Consider the following 17,490-nt stretch of genomic DNA (forward strand, 5'->3'; position numbering starts at 1 on the left):
GAAGTTGGACAAAATGCGAAAAGTGACTTGGGAGGTCAACAAGGTGCCTGTCCCTGAATGTCTGGGGCGCACCGCCACACCACAAGGCTAGTCTGGAACCGTGCGTCATACTGGTGCACGAGCCATCTCCTCAGCGCTACTGTTTCACAAGGCTGAGGGTTGGTTGTTGCCGACACATCTCGTAGTTACCCCTCGGCTGCTTCCTCTTTCAACCTCGCACAGCTTTCTTCCTTTTGCGATCTGGCGAGCCGTGCTCGCAATTATGTTCTTTTTTAGATCGTGGGTGTAGCTCCTTTGACCTGATACCCTTTGGAGTGGTCTGCGACTGAACTTCTGCTTTCAACCCCAATGACCGGAAGCACATCTGCCCACAATGTCGGTTATCCAGAACGAAGAGTAGGTAGGATGAGTACCCGTAAAGCTTACACGCCCTGCTGACATTGGTTTTCCAGGCTGGTTGCATACCAGCTGCGCTGCGGCTACCTTACAGAAATCGCCGACGGGGTGGGTGAGCGACTGATTACCCTCAATGAGGGGTTCATGAACTCATCGGCTTTCAAGGCGGTCGCCTGGCAGGCGAATCCTGACCTTGTCAAACGATGCTACTCTCCCCCAATACCAACCGCGATTGCTTCCGAATACTTCCAAGCACCGAGGCAGGCCGGAGTAACCCTTGAAGATGAACCGGATGAAGCTGGAATGTTGACTGGTGGAGGTACCGATACTATCGGCCCAGGCCTGGCTATAAGGAGAAGAAGACGTCGCGAAACGCTCGAAGACGATGATAGTAGTGATCTCACCGACGAGAGCGACGATGACGACGCAGGCCAGCGAGCGGCGCAGCAGATCAAGTTCGCCAAGATGCCCGTCCGCGCAAGGGCCGGATCCAGCCCCATTCAGTCGTCGCAGATCAAGCAGTCGCCAGCCATGTCGCCCCGCGCGGCCCACAGCGCTCGCCGGGGCTCTCAGTCTGCTCTCGAAATGGTTAAAGAGAGGGCCCGGAGAGACACGGTCACGAGCAGCGAGGTATCCTCCGAGAACGAGTTCGACGCCTCTGGTTTCCATAAGCAGAGAGAGGCTGCGAGAGCCGCCGCCAAGTCTGTGAAGCTCCAGGCTAAGATCATGGAGGAGCCCGGCCTTGGTATAAAGCGGGCTGGCACTGACTTGCTGCCGGAGGAGGAGGAGGACGATTCCGATGGGTCGGACATGTCCGGTGCCTATATTGAGAGCATCGACTCGGCCTCGATCCTGGACGCCGTCGGGAACCCAGAACCAATCCCTCACAAGCAAGTTGTCGGAACGCCGCCTCGCGAGTTTACGAGGACGTCTACTATCCGCAAGTCACAGGCACCGCCCCGCATCTTGCAGGCATTGCCGCCGCCTCGTCCGATGAGCACCATCCGGCCCATGAGCATGATCCAGCCCAAGAGTCTGCTGTCTGCAGCGCTCAGAGCAAGAAAGACCAAGCCCAAGGTGCCGTTTGAGAGCTTTGCAGCCCTCTCCGGCCAGGGCGAGAACAACCCCATCGCCGTTCGGATCTATCCCGCCTTCTCTGATAACCCCGCGAAACCGTTTGAAGTCCCTATCCGGCGCATGGTGCATCACGGCGAAGGCGGCGATCGGCCTGTGACAGTGGCGGACCTCATCGGCCTCGCACTCTGGAGATACAACGAGGAGAAACGGCAGCCGCCCATCCCCGCCGATAAAGCCAACATCAACTGGTTTACCCTCAGAATGGTCGAGGAGGACGGCGAAGTCGACGATGACTTTCCGCCGTTTGAGCGGAACAAGGCGTTGACATCCTTCACCACGGCAAACAACCGAGCTGCCGGGAGGATGCGTGCCAACTCCAAGACGTTCGACAACTTTGGCCTGGTACAGGCAACTCAGTCCGAGTTCAACGAGAACCAGAGCATCACACCGCAGGAAGAGGAAGAGGCGGCCGAAGATGCCGACGAGGACTTGACGCCGCGCAACACGCCGCAGCCGAACCTGAACTCGTTCCTTCCCGTCGCCACAGAGCCTCGCCCCAACCCCGTCACGAATACTACCTATAGTCAACAGCATAGTATGTTCGCCGACGCACCTCAGGCGCCGGCGGCGGCGCCCAACACGAGCCGGGGTCAACAAAAGCTATTGCGGGTGCATCTTCACTCGACCGACGTGGCTCCGGGGCAGCTGGTCACGCTCGACACAACGACGGAAACGTACATGGCCGAGGTCCTTGACATGGTGTGTCGTAAGAGACAGTTGGACAAGGCCAATCACGTTCTCAAGATGCCCGGCGGGGGCCCTGTGATCCTGCTCGACACCAAGGTCGCTGCAATCGGCAGCTTGGCAGATCTGGAGTTGCACCGGCGCCGCTTCGCCACGGACGGCCCACTTGCCATGACCGGGTCGCCGAGCAGTGCCTCGCCGAAGCTTCTTCCCTTTGTAGACGGCCCGCCGGGCCGCAAAGCTAAGAAGCCGCATATCATGGGAAGCCACCCGTTGGCTCAGGAGGCCATCAAGCAGGCGGAGTTCACGAGCGCGTATCACAAGTCGTGGGTGGTCTGGCGCCTGCGCACGGTGCGGATGATCACGCAGTCCGAGAAGCGGTTCGAGATTGACGGGGAGTATGTGCACATCAAGCCAACGACGAGGGACTCAAAGACGACGACGGCGCACATCTCTCAGGTGATTGGATGCAAGGTCTCGAGCAAGCATCCGAACCAGTTCAAGGTGAGTGCACGCACAGATTGCCGAGCGGGCTTCCGCGTCAGGGCATAAGCTGACAGATGGCCTATTAGCTTTTCATATACAAGGACACGGAGAGCAAGCGCTATGATTTCGAAGCGAAATCAGTCGAAGAGGCTCACGAGATCGTCAACGAGCTCAAGAAGGGGGTTGCTCAGGTTATGGGCTGAGCATTCTATGCCCGATGGCAATTGCGCATGGTTCGGCGATCATGAAGGAGCCGTCAGGTACTCGCCACAGATGCAGTTAGGCGGCGGGCTGCGCCACGTACCATCACCGCCACACGAAAAGGAGTGCCTCTCGAACCATTGGTGACATTCCAGTTGAACTGGACTGCGCGGGAAAGGGCTGAAGGGTGATGTACTCAATCCTGCTGACCAGAACGGGATTTGGTTGGACGGGGCGCACCCGGCCGGCTGCCTCTGTGCTGGCAAAGGATTACGCGTCACCACAAAACGAGAGCCCCTTGCTGCTTAATTTAGCAGAGCTCAGTGGCTTGCCACGCCCTTCATGACGGAAGGGGTTTGACCATTATGTAATGACAATCTACGCCCACCTACCAAAAGCACCCACAGAGAGAGAGACACGCAGGTAAAAGGAATTCGGGGTGGGGACCGTGGGAGTGCTGAGGTGTGGGGCACATGTCCAATTAAGGTTCGCATCCTGGCTTCTGCGTCATGCAGATCAACGCGATGAGAGCTGCGGGCCGGGACACTTGGCGCCGCGGCCGCGCTCCTTCTGAGTCGCTCTCGGGGCGCAAGGCTAGATACATCTCGCGACAGGACGTCTTGGGGGCCCGAGGGGCTTGCCTCGTTGTGCCAGGGAGAGGAGAGGAGATAAGGCAGGAAGATGAGCTGATGGATGGGCGAGATGAGGTAATCGGGGGAGGGAGATTACCAGTGGAGGATACCTGCACGAAGCTGGCCCAGCTTCAGCCACGCTCTTCGGAATGACACGGCATACCTAGGCAATCAATCAATTGACAAGCCAATGGACAATCCGAGCTTTCTGAAACTGACGGATGTAAGCTGCATCAGGGCTGACTCTGCGGCGTTCGGAACCCGTCTTGATTTCGCCTATTGTAATGCATGTCGTGATGCCAGTGTGATGCCCCAACCCCCGTCATCACGTCATCTTGCAATGGTTAGAAGACGTCGGTGAGCCAACCAAAACCACCTCTGGGGCTCCGTTCGCTCTGTTCTATTGCATCCTTCATCCCTGGTGGGAATCATCCGAGATGGAGAGTTCCCGAGCTTGCTGCCCACCATCTTGGTGTACACTACTCTGTTCACTGGGAACGCTGGAACCGGGGGTTTGGGGGGGTGGTTGATGGCGGGCGTGCGTGCCATCGAGGCGGCAGGACAGCATTGTACGCCCCCTCTCCTCTCTTTTCTTCGTTTGCTGATCGTGTCGGGTTGAGGCAGAAGCGACCAAGTCAATACTCGAGACCGACTGCGTTCTCCCCCCGTAATGGGCCCTGCTTGCCCATCCGTGAATTATTCATTTACTTGTGCACCTCACTCTCACGCTCCCAAAGAGGGGAGGTCGCACAAACATATTTCGCGACAGCAGGCGGGCGGGCGGAACCCCGGGGACTCCCTCCCCTGCATGGCGTTCCAAGCAGGTGTGTCTTGGTGAAACACACCCGTCGGGGCCCTGTATGCCAGACAACTTCTAGAGCTTCCCTACGGAAGGAAAGCAGGAAATTGAAGCTAGGTGCCCTGGAGCAGATTTTCTAAATTTTTTAATTACCTTGGTGTGTAGCATTGAGTTTCCTTTCCCGGCGCTGCATAGACCGGCCTCGCCTTGACCATGGCACTTTGGGGGGGGGGGGGGGGGGGGGGGTCCGAAACTAACGGCGTGCTTGGCGGTATTGGACCGCCTATGACGTAATCTGTCTCTCCGCCCCCCCGGCCCCCGTCGCGTGTGTAGTGCGAGCCTGGGTTTTGCAACCTCCCCAAAACTCTTGTCCGTCTGGGTTCTTTTTGCTCGCTGACCGGTGCGTATATCCCATATGGCCCCGGCGCACAGATGCAGGGACGACGACGACGACGACGACAACGAAGACGAAAACGCCACCGCTCGCTCCACCCATCCGAGCCGCCCGACTCGTCTGATCTGATACAGGACCGTTCAGCCGATGTCAGATTAAAAAGGCACTTTTGGAGAAGGGGGGCACGCCAAAGTGAAAGTGTCATTATTGGCGCAGCATTGGCAGTCCGACAGCAGGCACAGCTAAGCCGGCAGAAAACGACCTCTGGGCTTTGTGGGGTGCTGGGACTGGTCTCCAAGAACAGTCGAGACTCGTTCGATTGCGTCCGTCGGGTCCAGCCCACCCTCTCGTTGCCAGCTTTCCCAGTTTCCTACGGATTACATGGGTTTGGTTTGCATGGCCTTTAGCCAACCGAAAGTAGCAAGTGGTAGTATGACCACTCACGTGGCTCGGATGCATACCAAGAAACAGCAGCAAAAGGTTTCCGCCTCTCCTGCGTTATGTTAAATCCAACAGGGGGGGTCGAACCTCTGGTAGCTGGACCGTCGTTCTCATCTGTTCTGTCTGGCCTGCTCCAACAAACGCCATCAATCGAGGCCGATCTGCCCCGGTGCCTGGAGAGCAAAAACCGGCGCAGCTGCTTTGACATACCAACCGTCAGTGCACCAAGACTCTCAAGGCACGCCATAAAATAAAACAAAAGCATGTTTCCCCTTCACAGGGGCCGGGGGGGGGGGGGGGGGGGGGGGGGGGGTCTAGGGAAAGTTTGCCCGTCTATCAGCTGTCGGCAAGCACAAAAAAACTAGATGAAAATAGAAACAAAAACAAACGAGAAGCGGTGACACTTGGGATAGACTTTTGAGTTTGCGCTGGCAGGCGGCACCGGACAGATTGACGCCGGGCAGGGTTCGCTGGACAAAACTGCCTTTTGCCCTCCAAAGCTGCACGTGCACAGTTAGCCGGATGGTCCCCTCAGCAAAGCGGTACAGAAATTACAATGGATATCAGTGTCGATCCAGGGAGGGACCCGATAGTCGGCGCGCAGATTCCCAGCACAAAGCCTCGTCCCCTCATTCCCTTTGGCTGCTGGTGACGGTAAGTAAGTAAATGGCATCGGTGCTGCTTAGTCACCTGTGTACCCGTCAAACGTTGTCGTTGTCGACGACGACGATGATGATGATGATGATGACGACTCGAGACCCCTCGCGGCAGCCTGATTGCCGTGCCAACTTTGTCCAACCGAGAGAGATACATGTAGGTAGCCAGCCGGCGGTTCCTTCCTTTTTTTTCTCTTTTATTCCTTCTACGCGACCTCCTTGCTTCCCTTGTGACCACCCATCGTCATCCTGCCCAGCAATCAATGCCGTTTCTCCCGTTTGTGTACTCCGTAGGTAGTTTATGTCTCCGTTTGCTTTGGAGGTACGTATCACAGAATAGCCCCAGAACGGTGCGCCAGGAGGATGAGGAGCTCCAGCGAATCACGTCCCCCCTTAATCTCCCCACCTCCTGTCGATCGGCTTGTCTTCGCCGCCGCCCCGGTCCTTGGCTCTCCCGTTTGGGTGTCTTTTTCTCCGTCTTCACTCGTAGGCCAAGTACCGTCATATGCTCTCACTTGTTTTTTTTTTGTTTTTTGTTTTTTTTCCCAATGACATAATGCCCCCTTTCGGCGACGCGACCGATGGCCGTGGGTCATCCCTCTCCGCTCTTTGCTGTCCTGTCAATGCACTGTCTCTGGGGCCGGGTAATTTCTTCTGGTCATTGGGGTCTACTACACATTGTACTGTACGGTAAAGCCGTGGATGATGCGGAGGACGACCTCTCCTCACTGCGCCACTGAGTGCCACGTACCCGCGTGGCTTACGAGCTGCGAGCTGCGAGCCTCCCTGCTGTTGCTATCTTGGGAAACGGCCGGCTGTTCAGGTACCAGGTCCTGGGCCTTTCCTTTTCCTTTGTTCATTCCTCCTCTGGAACAACGTTAGCCACGCCGCGCAGGCACAAACGCCAGGGTGGCCTTGCTATGCATGCGTATGTGCGTGTCTCGCCTTGCTGTGCACCGTTCAGCTAGCACCAGTTCGGTTCCACGGGAGAGATTCCTCAATCCGCGCTGAATTAGTTCCGTTTCGTCAGCCTTGGCGCTCCTCTTCGTTGGGGTAACGGACGGCGGACGCGTTCGCTTCCATCATCAACCGATCCAAGATATCGTCTCTCCATCGCCTCTCCTGGTGGTCGGATTCTTCGACGGAACAGCTCTACCGGTTCTCTCGTTAGAGGCAGGGACAGAGGGAGTGTGTGTGGAGTGGTCATGCTGGGGCGGTCCACGGCGTACAAGTACGATGTACGTACCTGATATGTACATCTACACTGGGAACTTGTCCTCCTCCCCCAGATTGACGGGCATGACGAGGGCCCCTGTTCGCTGCTTGCTTGCTTGCTTGCCTGCTGCTTTTTTGGCTACAGCTTACCAAACTGCACTACGTCCCCGAGTCTAAACCACCAGGCTCGCAGGCAAACGCGCAGCCCGACGACGGATCATGTAATGCTTCCTCTCCGCCGTCAGTCTCACAAGATGCAGGATGGAGCAGCAGCGGGGTGCTACAGACGAGCGAGCTTCCGAAAGGACCTTCGAGGCCCATCAAGCCCGTACATTGATTGTACACTACAGTCATAACCCATGCCCGTCTCAGCAGCTGGAGAATCCGGGGCCGCAAGTTACCGTAGGGGTGACGTGGGTATGTGGGTCTTTCATTCCCGCTGTCTCTCTCTGCGTTTGCCCTTCTCTCCGTCCTATGTACGCTACGTCCGATGTACTTGTAGGTTCACCGCACCCTGCGAATACGATACGTAGTCGGCACCGTAGCGTCTCCGTCTTGGAGCGCCACCCGCAGTCCGCTAGACTAGCAACGCAACCTAGTCGCAATGCCCCAAGCCCCAAAGGCCCCTCCTTCTCACCAGTCTTCGGCGTGTGTGTTCGCCTCCTGGAGCGGGCAAGGTGAGGCATAGGGGGGGGGTGGGTGGTGGGGCGTGTGGAGGTGAGTGAGGAGGAATCCCATCATGGACTGCACGCCGTACCACTCACCTCGCCATAACTGCACCGCCAAGTCTACGTGTACCGCTGCCGCCCAGGATTGTGGAGGATCGCGCCCTCGCCCTTCTCGGAGACGAGATGAAAGGGGGGGCGTGGGTTGAACAAACCGAGGCGAGAGACAGAAGGACGGGGGACGGGGGGGCGCCCACTGTCTTGACCTCTTGCTGAACGATGCTCACCATGGGATATATAAGACCGTTTCCACCGACTCTTTCAACAGACCTGCTCCCCCCCCTCTTCTATCCATTTCATAATCCATCTCAATCGTCTTCAGCACTCGTCGATCTCTCCAGCCAACCTTCCACCAACTTAATAACCTTTTAACCTACCAAACCCCAAAACTCGGTCCAAAATGCGTTTCACCGCTGCCACCGTCTTCGCCCTCGTCTCCCTGGCTGCTGTAAGTTGCAACTCCCAATCCTCAGACAACTCTCTTCCGCTGTCCAATGCTGACACCCTCCTAAAAGGCCCAGGAGACTACCACCACCCCCGCCATCCCCGGCGCCTCTGAGCTCAGCTCCATCTTTAACTCCGTCACCAGCGGCCTCGCCTCTGAGGCTTCCGGCATCGCGAGCAGCGCCGCCGGCGCCGCCTCCTCCGCCGCCGCCGACGCTTCGTCCGCCGTCAACGCCATCACTTCTTCCGCTGGTGCCCAGCAGAGCTCCCTGAGCGCGGCCCTCAGCTCCGCCACCGACGCTTCCGCCTCTGCCAGCCTATCCCGCGCCATCGAGTCCGCCTCCAGCGAGGCTGCCTCCAGGATCGAGTCCGCCACAGGCACCACCACCGCCCCCGATGCTGCCGGCGGTGCTCAGCAGACCGCTGCCGTCGCCCTCGGTGCCCTCTTCGGTGGTGCCGCCCTCGTTGCCAACATGTAAAAAATAGACAATTGTTCATACAGCACAGCGATACGAAATCGTCACGGGCTCATTGGTGGGGAAAAACTCTTCCCCTGATAGGCGCCACTTGGTGAAATAAGGATGGAGACTACAGCATTGTTTTGGGATTATCAGAGATATCATGATGTAATACCTGTACGAATTGTACACCAATAAATAAATCATCAACCCGTACTTTTTTTTTTTTCCAAGAAGAAAAGAAATCTCTGTTCAGTTTCCTTGAGGGGGGCTGTTTGATCTGGCTGGTCAATTTGCTCGACCTATCATTTGTTTGCCAGGGTGGCGGGAATCGAGATTTGGGGGCAAACCGACCGAGGCGCGGTTTGCCGTTACGCGCCTTGGCCGCCTAGAACAACTTGGCACCGGGTAATTGTGCCAGTGCGCAATATTGCCAGTTGGGACACAATGACCGAGTTGTGATCCATGCATTCAGTCACCGTCTTGCACCTGACTGGGTAGTCCGGGTGCCGGGGAGGGGTGCGTCAGGCCACGCTTGTGTCCTGTGCTAGAGCTATGCCTTCACCGCCGTCCGGATGGGGGAGAGTGATGATGTGATGCTGCGCCAATCGTCTTGGCCGTACTTTGGTTGGAGGGCACCAAGCTCTCTCCCATCTGCTTGCTTCACCCCCAGTGTTTCACGGCTCAAGAAGAAAAGGGGGTGGGCACACCTGTGTTTGGGCTGTAGTCATACTCTTCCCTCCCACATTCACCCAGGAAGCCCAAGAGCATGTTCGTGATTGATCCTTTTGATTGCGCCATAACGAAGTGGTGATCGAAGGATGCCTGCTGCAGCCCGGCATTTGTTACGCCTTCGACCGGGTATCTGCCCATAACTTGTCAATGATTTGGAAAATGGCCGTAATGTCCTTCATGATGGCCTCGTCCACCTGGCCCCCGAGCTTTTGCTGCATCTTGTCCGGATGCCACCGCACGCGTTCCTCGCGTAGCTTTGCGGCGAACTCCTTCTCGCCAATGTCCTCCACTGCCAGCCCGTTCACGATGAACCGCCTGACCTCCTTTTCGTTGATGTCTTTGCACCGTCCACTTTCCACGGGCCACGGTATCTTCTCCGCATCGTTGGACCATTCCGACCAGGCGTGTGCGTACTCTTCCCAGAGCCGCGTCCACGTCCTCCTCCGACGGCGCTCCTCCCCGCGCCGGAGGCTCCGTTCCATGTCTTCCTGCAGCTTCCGATTCATCTTCTCCTCCTCGCGTTTGTGTTTCCGTGCCTCCTCTCGACGGGCCCTCTCCTCGATCAAGCCCTGGTGCGTCTTCTCCCACATTTTCCGCCTGACGTGCTGGGCGTATTCCTCGTCCGTCATGCGCTCCAGCTCGCCGTCTGGGCCGGGTCGCTCGTTGGAGTAAACGTGTATCGGCTGCCCGTAGACGCTTTGCCAGTAGTCTGCGCCCTCGTCGTCCGCCATCGCGTCGAACAGGGACTCACGAAACGCGGCATCCGGGTCGAGTGCCTGTTGTTCGTAGGGATTTGGTGGCGTTGGCGATCTCGACCGTCTGCGATGTCGCCGACGGTGGTGATGGCGGTGATGTGAGGAACGGTGTTCGGTATCGTCGCGGTCGCCATGTGATCTGCTTGACTTGGAGTGTCTCGACTTGAGACGAATGCGCGACGGTCTAGGCTGTAGGTCTGGGCCGTCATCTGCTGTCGCATGTTCTTCCGTAATCGACTCTGTCGCGCCAGGTGAGCTGCGCTTCTTGGACCGCGGCGCCTCCTCGTGACGCTCCTCCGGGTTGACGGATGACAGGATGTGCCGCCGTCGCGGGGAAGCTGGTGGGCTCGTCATGGCGAGAACCCCATCGATGCGCTGCCTATCGTCGTCGTCGTCGTCGTCGAATTAAGAGATGTAGTCGGATAAAGGTTCGGCGAGAGATGTTTGCTGGAGGGATGGCCCTGGGTTGACGTCGTTGTTGCTTATCTTATCGTGTGCGGCGCTGAAAGTTTCCTGTTTACAGGTCTTGGCGCGTGCCTGGGTCATTCCCTCCACATGGTGCGAGATAAGGTTGATCCTGGCGGCTAACCAACCTAGGTAGGTTCGTAGCCCCCTTTCCAACGGTATGTGCCTGACTACCTACTCTACTTATCCTGAGGCTCAACAGGCCGCAACGTCGTCTGATGCCTAAACAATGTTGCACATACGACATGCGCGGGGCTGGCCAGGCTGTTGTGCACTGACAAGGCAATGCACTTCTGAGCCTAGTGGGTTATGGTTCAGGTCCAACCATAGGGGGCCAACACAGCCTCAGGTGTGCACTGGTCAGGATGTTGAGGAAGTTGTTTTGTTGGTACGTTTCCCCGGCGTATTGTTTTTCGCCGAACAAGCCAATTTAATCCAATGCGAATTGTCGGACATATCAAGAGAAAGGATTACCATGGGCAGATATACCCTTCACATCCCAGCTGTTGTTTTCCGATGACACCTCCCCCCTGAATTTTGCGTATATGGCTCACAATGGCTGTTCTCTTGCTACCATAATATGGGTTGACCCCGAATGCGGGAATATGGCGGTCCTCTTGATGGTGCCTGTCTGCTTCCATCGTAGCACTGTACTGCTCTCCTTTTGCCGGACTGCGTAGTCGCGTTGGTGGTATTCATTGCTGGGCGTTGACATAACGACGGTGAGGGCGAGGGCGTAGTTAAAGCAGTTGCTAGAAAGTATGCGTTTTGTCAAAGAGGCAGCAATGGACGGCCTGGTGACCGAAATAACAAACATCCGTTTGTTGTCAGGGGAGGCAGCGGTAGTTGTGCCAATATCGGCATTGACCCGGAGTGGAACGACTGGGAATCCTTCGCTCCACCGCTCTGTACAGGTACATATTGAAAGTCTGCCAACACTATCCTTGTCAGCGTTCGGGCGGCCTCTGCGCGTGGGTTGAGACAAACACTACGCTTTGTGGATTGGTTTGATCTCGCAGGCAACTGTCGGGTTGTTGAAGACTATCGCGGCCACCTCTACCATCCCGACTGAAATACCCAATTAAGGAACAACCACTTTATTCCACCGAAGGAACCAATAATCAAGAAATACATCTGCACTGGGCAGATACATCGGAACACCAACTCGAACTTAAGACAGCAGCTATATACAACGATAGCAGAGATACTAACTCGATCGACACACACACGGGAAGCTGTGGCAGCTGTGCTTTTATTGTTGACCCTGCCGCAATTCGTATGTCTATGTCGAGAAGAGTTGATGACGGTCGTCCTTGGTACTATTTCCTACATGAGTACCCTCCCATGGTCTCACACTCCAACATCACATCATTCGCCATAGTCGTACGACTTCCCATCAGTTATGCGGCCTCGATATCGCTATCTGATACGGGAAACTTTCCGCGTCCGTTCTCTCACACCCGGTGAGTTAGGCGGCCAATAAAGGTTAGCTTGCCCCTGTGCCCTCTTGACGATGAGCCATGACCGAACTCTCGGCACATTTGCCGCCCTCAGAAGCATGTGTTCCCCCACTTCCCTGAGGAACATGTGGTGTTGGCGAACATGTGGTTCAGTCCGTGAGGCTACCTGGACCTGGAGTAGACTTCCCAGATCATATCGCGAACAGCTCGATCAGGTTGCTGCAGGCGGGAAAAGAAGGAATGCTCGATAGCGCGACAATGGTAGCGTCCGGATTCGACTCATTCACTTCTTTGGGTGAAGAAAAAAAAACAAATTTGTGGCTGACTGTGCTATGCCTCTGCACAGACAGTCTCGTCTCACACGCTGGAAACTGGAGACATATGAGGTTCACTACGCTCCAAGGTGACTATATCCAAAGATATGGGTGTGGACTTCGGGTTTCAAGTTCTTCTCGTCCAGCTTCGATTCCCTCCGATGTTTGTATTGACGTATTTTGCTCCATTATTTTGCTGTCTCCATCTGTTGTCCATTGAAGGGGATTCTAAGTGATCAAACAGGCTGTTCGATAGCCTGTGGAATGGCATTCACCACCAGATCGCTGCAAGGAGGCCCCTTGTAGCACTCACAGCTGGGCGATAGCATGTCCGTGAAACCACAACTGATACTTGCCTCTCGATAACTTACCGCTCTTGTGGTCTTCTTTTCCGTCAAGATGGCGCGCGCGTCTGCACGGAATCGAAGTGGCTATAGGTGTTCCATTGCTCGCAAGATGCCTATCAGGTCGAAGCTTTTACGATACTTGTCTCTTGGCCAAGTGTTTCCATATGCAATGCTGTAGTACTCGTGGGCTGCGGAGAGCGATGCATTTTAGTCAGCGGTTGGCTCGGCTGTTAACTCGGTTGGGTCGGCCGGTTTGGCTGGATGAAGTTGCCCCCTCAGCAGGTAGCGATACGGTTTTAATGATTGGTGTAGACCTTGGCGAGGAGACTGACTGCCTGGTGGAGCAAACGAGTCGTTAAGGAGCATCGAGAAGTGCCGTCAGTTCTCTTATTGAACCAACCTCGATCTACTCCGTACGGAGTAATTCATCCGCCCTCCCAACCGGCGTCGGGTAGAAAGCGGACAGTACGGAGTACTGGACCCTGGTACAGACACTGGGCCGGCAAGGGTTGTCCAACTTTTGGTTGCCGGTAAATTGACGGCCCCCTTTTGGTATTTTGACGGCCCTCTAGCCACTACCACCACAGCACATCCAAATAACACATTCCACCACTCTAACATTACCAACCAACCCAGACCCTAACCACTAACCCTATGCATCTTTTATATATGCTTTTACAGATGCGTAGGGTTAGTGGTTAGGATGGTTAGGGTCTGGGTTAGTTGGTTATATTCGCCTGATGGAATGGAATATAGTATTTCTGCAGGGACTAACTAAAGTAAGCAAGTGACTAACTGGGATAGGCTTAGAGGGCCGTCAAGATACCAAAAGGGGACCGTCAATTTACCAGCAACCCAACTGTTTTCATAAAGGGGTACAGCAAGGGTTTGTCAGCGAGGCCTTTTTCCCACGGCTGATGAAGTAGTCAAGGAGGGAGCACCGCCTCGGCAAGGACTCGTCTCGACTTTTCATAAACCACGGATGTGTACGGATATATGCTGGAAAGCGGAACATGTTGATACAGCGGTGTCTCTCGATTCGTCGAGGCGTGTTGTTCTTCCGGTCCTCATGTCTCGCACCAAAAATGCCGACCCCTTTGTCAAAGTCCGAGGGATGTGGGGGGGGGGGGGGGGGCTTCGCGAGGTGACAGACATCCTCTTTTCTTTGCACAGCCTCAGGTTTGTTTTTGTCCCTTTCCTCGCGTGGTGTTCTGTTCCCAACCCACTCGGGGCTCGATTGCCGCCGGACTACGTGCTTTGTACACGTGTAGAGCTCCGCTGCGCTGACGCCACTGGGATTGGATTGCAACTTGACATTACAACCTTTCAGTTGGGTCTACATATAATTGGTTCAGATATTGCATTCTGACTTGCGACCATACCTAATGGAGAGCTTGGTGTACCGTGCGCTCCAACCACAGATAAGGCGTTTACACGAGGCAATGGCACAGCAGCCAGGGGCGGGTGCAATATTGGCTAATCTGGGGATAATGGTCCCATTTGTTTATTCCGTAATGGCCGTGCAGCCGCCGCCCCACATTATCCGTTTCCGATTTGGGATACACGTACCTACGAATACAGTATACGAATCCGCCTCAATTAGAGAGTACCATGTAATTCTATACGGATACACATCCTTAGAATAAGGTACCGGTAGGTAGGCTATAGTGCTAAGCCCTCGTCGAGCTTCAAGAATATCAAGACTGGAGGCTTTTCCTTCGTCCCGTCGTCTGCACCCTCCATCACTGCTTCTTTCCTCCAGTTCTCTAGGTACCTCACCTCTCTCCAAGCCTATGCCCCCCCACCCGCCAAGTTGCTTTTTAAACACTGCAGAGCTTAGCGGTACCTGAACCAATATTAAGGACCATTACCTTACCGTATGGGTAGGCGCCATAGTGGGTCCCCGGATGGAGATGGCGGCCGGGGTCTGGTTCAAAAGAGACGGTCTGGGGCGCATCCGATCGGCCGGGACCTCTCCATCTGGTAAGTGGTTCGCGTGTTGCTTAATACACAGCTTATATAGGTGCAAGGGCCGAGTTGAAAGCGTTGCTACTACATGCCGAGAGAGGAGGCGGCGCAGTCGGTACCAGGAGTGCAGGAGTTGCGGATCCTGCTTTGTCGTTCTCGTCGGTGACAGTATATCATAGGCGCCGCCGTGCTGCCAGCGTGGTTTACACTCGCTCAAGGTCCCTCCCTTCATCTGCAGTTGCCGCCGTTGTAGCAAAGGTACTCCTTCGTTCTGCCTTTCGCTATTTATTGTCTTTCGTTTAATCCATACCAGGCACTGCGTTCCAATCCTTGACCAACTCACTCTCATTGTATCGTGTGTTCCAAGTATCTTCTTGTCTCTTTTCTTCTTCCTCTGCCCTCCTTCCTCTCTCGGCTATAAACCCGTACCGTAATACCTTAATCCTTCTCACATCCACCATGCCCTCCATCGCATCAACTCTCTCCTTGCTGGCCATCGGGGCCATCCAGGGCGCATCGGCCTTGGACGCCGCCGGATGGCGCACCCAGAGCATCTACCAAGTCCTCACCGACCGCTATGCCACTTCCGACGGCTCGACCCCCGCATGCGACACGACCCAGGGCGTGTACTGCGGCGGCACCTGGAAGGGCATCACCAAGAACCTGGACTACATCCAGAACCTGGGCGCCACCGCCGTTTGGATCTCGCCCATCGTCAAGAACATCGAAGGAAACATCCCAGGGGCCGGCGAGGCCTACCACGGCTTCTGGACCCAGGACCTCTACTCGATCAACACCCGCTTCGGCACCGAGGCCGACCTGTTGGAGCTCTCCAATGCTATCCACGCCCGCGGCATGTACCTGATGGTTGACATCGCCCCCAATCACGTGGGTCTCAACGCCCAGCCCGGCAATTACTCCCAGTACATCCCCTTCAACAAGCCCGAGTACTACCACAAGCAGTGCGGCATCAACTGGAACAGCATTCCGTCCATCCAGGTCTGCTGGCTCTCGGGTCTGCCCGACCTGAGGACTGAGGACGCCTACATCCGCAAGACCTATGCCGACTGGATCAGAGAACTTGTTCCAAAGTACTCCATCGACGGCCTCCGCCTCGACACGGCTCTCGAGATCGAGCCCTCGTTCTGGACCGATGGCGGCTTCAGAGAAGCTGCCGGCGTCTACATGATGGGCGAGATCAGCCACACGGACTTGAACGTGCTGGCCCCCTACCAGAAAGTCATGGACGGTTTCTTGGACTACAGTGCCTACCACTGGTTCGCCGACGCCTTCTCCGTAGTCGACGGCGACCTATCCGTGGTGTTCAAGGGAACCAACCAGATGGCGAGCATGCCTAGCATCGATCCTACCGTCTTGGGCTCCTTCGCCGAGAACCAGGACCAGGTCCGCTTCCCCCACCTGACCTCCGACATTGCCCTGGCCAAGAACATGTACGCCATCACCATGCTCCGCGACGGCATCCCCATCGTCTACTACGGCCAGGAGCAGCACTACGGCGGCGGCGCCACGCCCAACCAGCGCGAAGCCCTCTGGCTGGGCGGCTACGATATCCACTCGCCGCTGTACGGCTGGATCCAGCAGACGAACAAGATCCGGGTGCACGCCGCCCAGGCGAACCCCAACTTCTTGACCACGGACCGGATACAGGCCGTCTTCTCTTACCACAGCACCGACAGCAGCCGCGTCATCGCCTTCCGCAAGGGCCAGCTCTTCTCCATGTACACCAATGGCGGCGTCAACGCCAAGAACAACGTCATGTTCGCCATCGCCCGCAACGTCCACGAGTTCGCCATCGGCGCCGAAGTCATCGATGTCCTGAACTGCGAGTCCTTCACCGTCGCCGACAAGGGACGCCTCTGGGTGCAGATGCCCGCCGGGGGGCTGCCCCGCGTCTTCCTGCCCAAGGAGCAGACCGCCGGCCTCTGCAACGACATCAGGGCGCCCCTGTCGAGCGCCACCGTCAAGGTCGGCGTGGACAAGAACACCGGGTACGTCAGCAAGCGGTCGCTGCCGTACGTGACGACGATCCTGGAGTAGGTATAGTGTGATGTGGTATTGGATTTGTTTTTCACGGATGGATGGACGGCGAAAATATGGCGCAGTGGAATTATGGCGGCACGAAACGTGCCTGACGAGACCCGACGCTTACCTAGCTATGTCGATGTCGATGTGTTTTGGATACAAAGCGTTGCGCGTTTAATACTTAAACCAACTTAATATATAGATACATAATGACTAAACACATAAACACGTGTAACAAAACAAATGCAGCCTCGTCCCTACGTGCATGACAGAGCGTTATCTCTAATTCGAGGTCGCTACTTCAGGACCCACCCTTGGTTTGTTAAAGCATTGTCTGCTCCACTATGGCAGTCTCGACGGGAAACTACGGATAACCTATACTACAAATCATCCATGTCTAAGTAAGTGGTTGTCGTCATTGCTGAGGGATATCAAATCCCCTCTTGGATGAGTTGCTAGTGTTGAAACCCCAATTTCTTACAACAGATCCAGCACATCAAGACAGGCTAGATCGCTGGCTGAGCCCGAGCCCGAGCCCGAACTCGAGCAAGCGGCATCGGATGGCCGTGAAGTCGGGTCCGCAGCCATCTCGCTGGCAGACATGCTTGCGGCGTTTCCCAGACAGTCGCGTTTCAACATCCGGTATCGGATAGCCTTTGTAAGCTTCGTAAGAAAATCACACGCCGCGCGAGCCGACAATACGGCCGACGTTGCCCTGGACGGCCTCGAACATCA

At 56.0% G+C, this 17,490-nt stretch overlaps 4 protein-coding genes across 4 annotated transcripts; 3 read left to right on the top strand and 1 right to left on the bottom strand.

Moving 5' to 3' along the window:
- Nucleotides 1–373: 373 nt before the first annotated feature.
- Nucleotides 374–2,906, top strand: GLRG_03613 (stress-activated map kinase-interacting protein; the record flags this gene model as incomplete). The annotated part of the gene is made up of 3 exons (XM_008094298.1): nt 374–396; nt 453–2,721; nt 2,790–2,906. The coding sequence occupies 3 exons, from the start codon at nt 374–376 to the stop codon at nt 2,904–2,906; spliced, it is 2,409 nt and encodes an 802-aa protein (XP_008092489.1).
- Nucleotides 2,907–8,166: 5,260 nt separating this feature from the next.
- GLRG_03614 (uncharacterized protein) lies at nt 8,167–8,689 on the top strand (the record flags this gene model as incomplete). Its single annotated transcript, XM_008094299.1, has 2 exons — nt 8,167–8,214; nt 8,282–8,689. 2 exons carry the CDS (start codon nt 8,167–8,169, stop codon nt 8,687–8,689), a joined length of 456 nt encoding a protein of 151 aa, XP_008092490.1.
- An 824-nt stretch (nt 8,690–9,513) lies between these two features.
- GLRG_03615 (uncharacterized protein) lies at nt 9,514–10,512 on the bottom strand (the record flags this gene model as incomplete). The annotated part of the gene is made up of 1 exon (XM_008094300.1): nt 9,514–10,512. One exon carries the CDS (start codon nt 10,510–10,512, stop codon nt 9,514–9,516), a length of 999 nt encoding a protein of 332 aa, XP_008092491.1.
- Nucleotides 10,513–15,171: 4,659 nt separating this feature from the next.
- Nucleotides 15,172–16,770, top strand: GLRG_03616 (alpha amylase; the record flags this gene model as incomplete). Its single annotated transcript, XM_008094301.1, has 1 exon — nt 15,172–16,770. One exon carries the CDS (start codon nt 15,172–15,174, stop codon nt 16,768–16,770), a length of 1,599 nt encoding a protein of 532 aa, XP_008092492.1.
- Between the last annotated feature and the right edge of the window lie 720 nt (nt 16,771–17,490).

Source organism: Colletotrichum graminicola (genome assembly GCF_000149035.1).
Source record: "Colletotrichum graminicola M1.001 genomic scaffold supercont1.11, whole genome shotgun sequence".
NCBI classification, from domain to species: domain Eukaryota; kingdom Fungi; phylum Ascomycota; class Sordariomycetes; order Glomerellales; family Glomerellaceae; genus Colletotrichum; species Colletotrichum graminicola.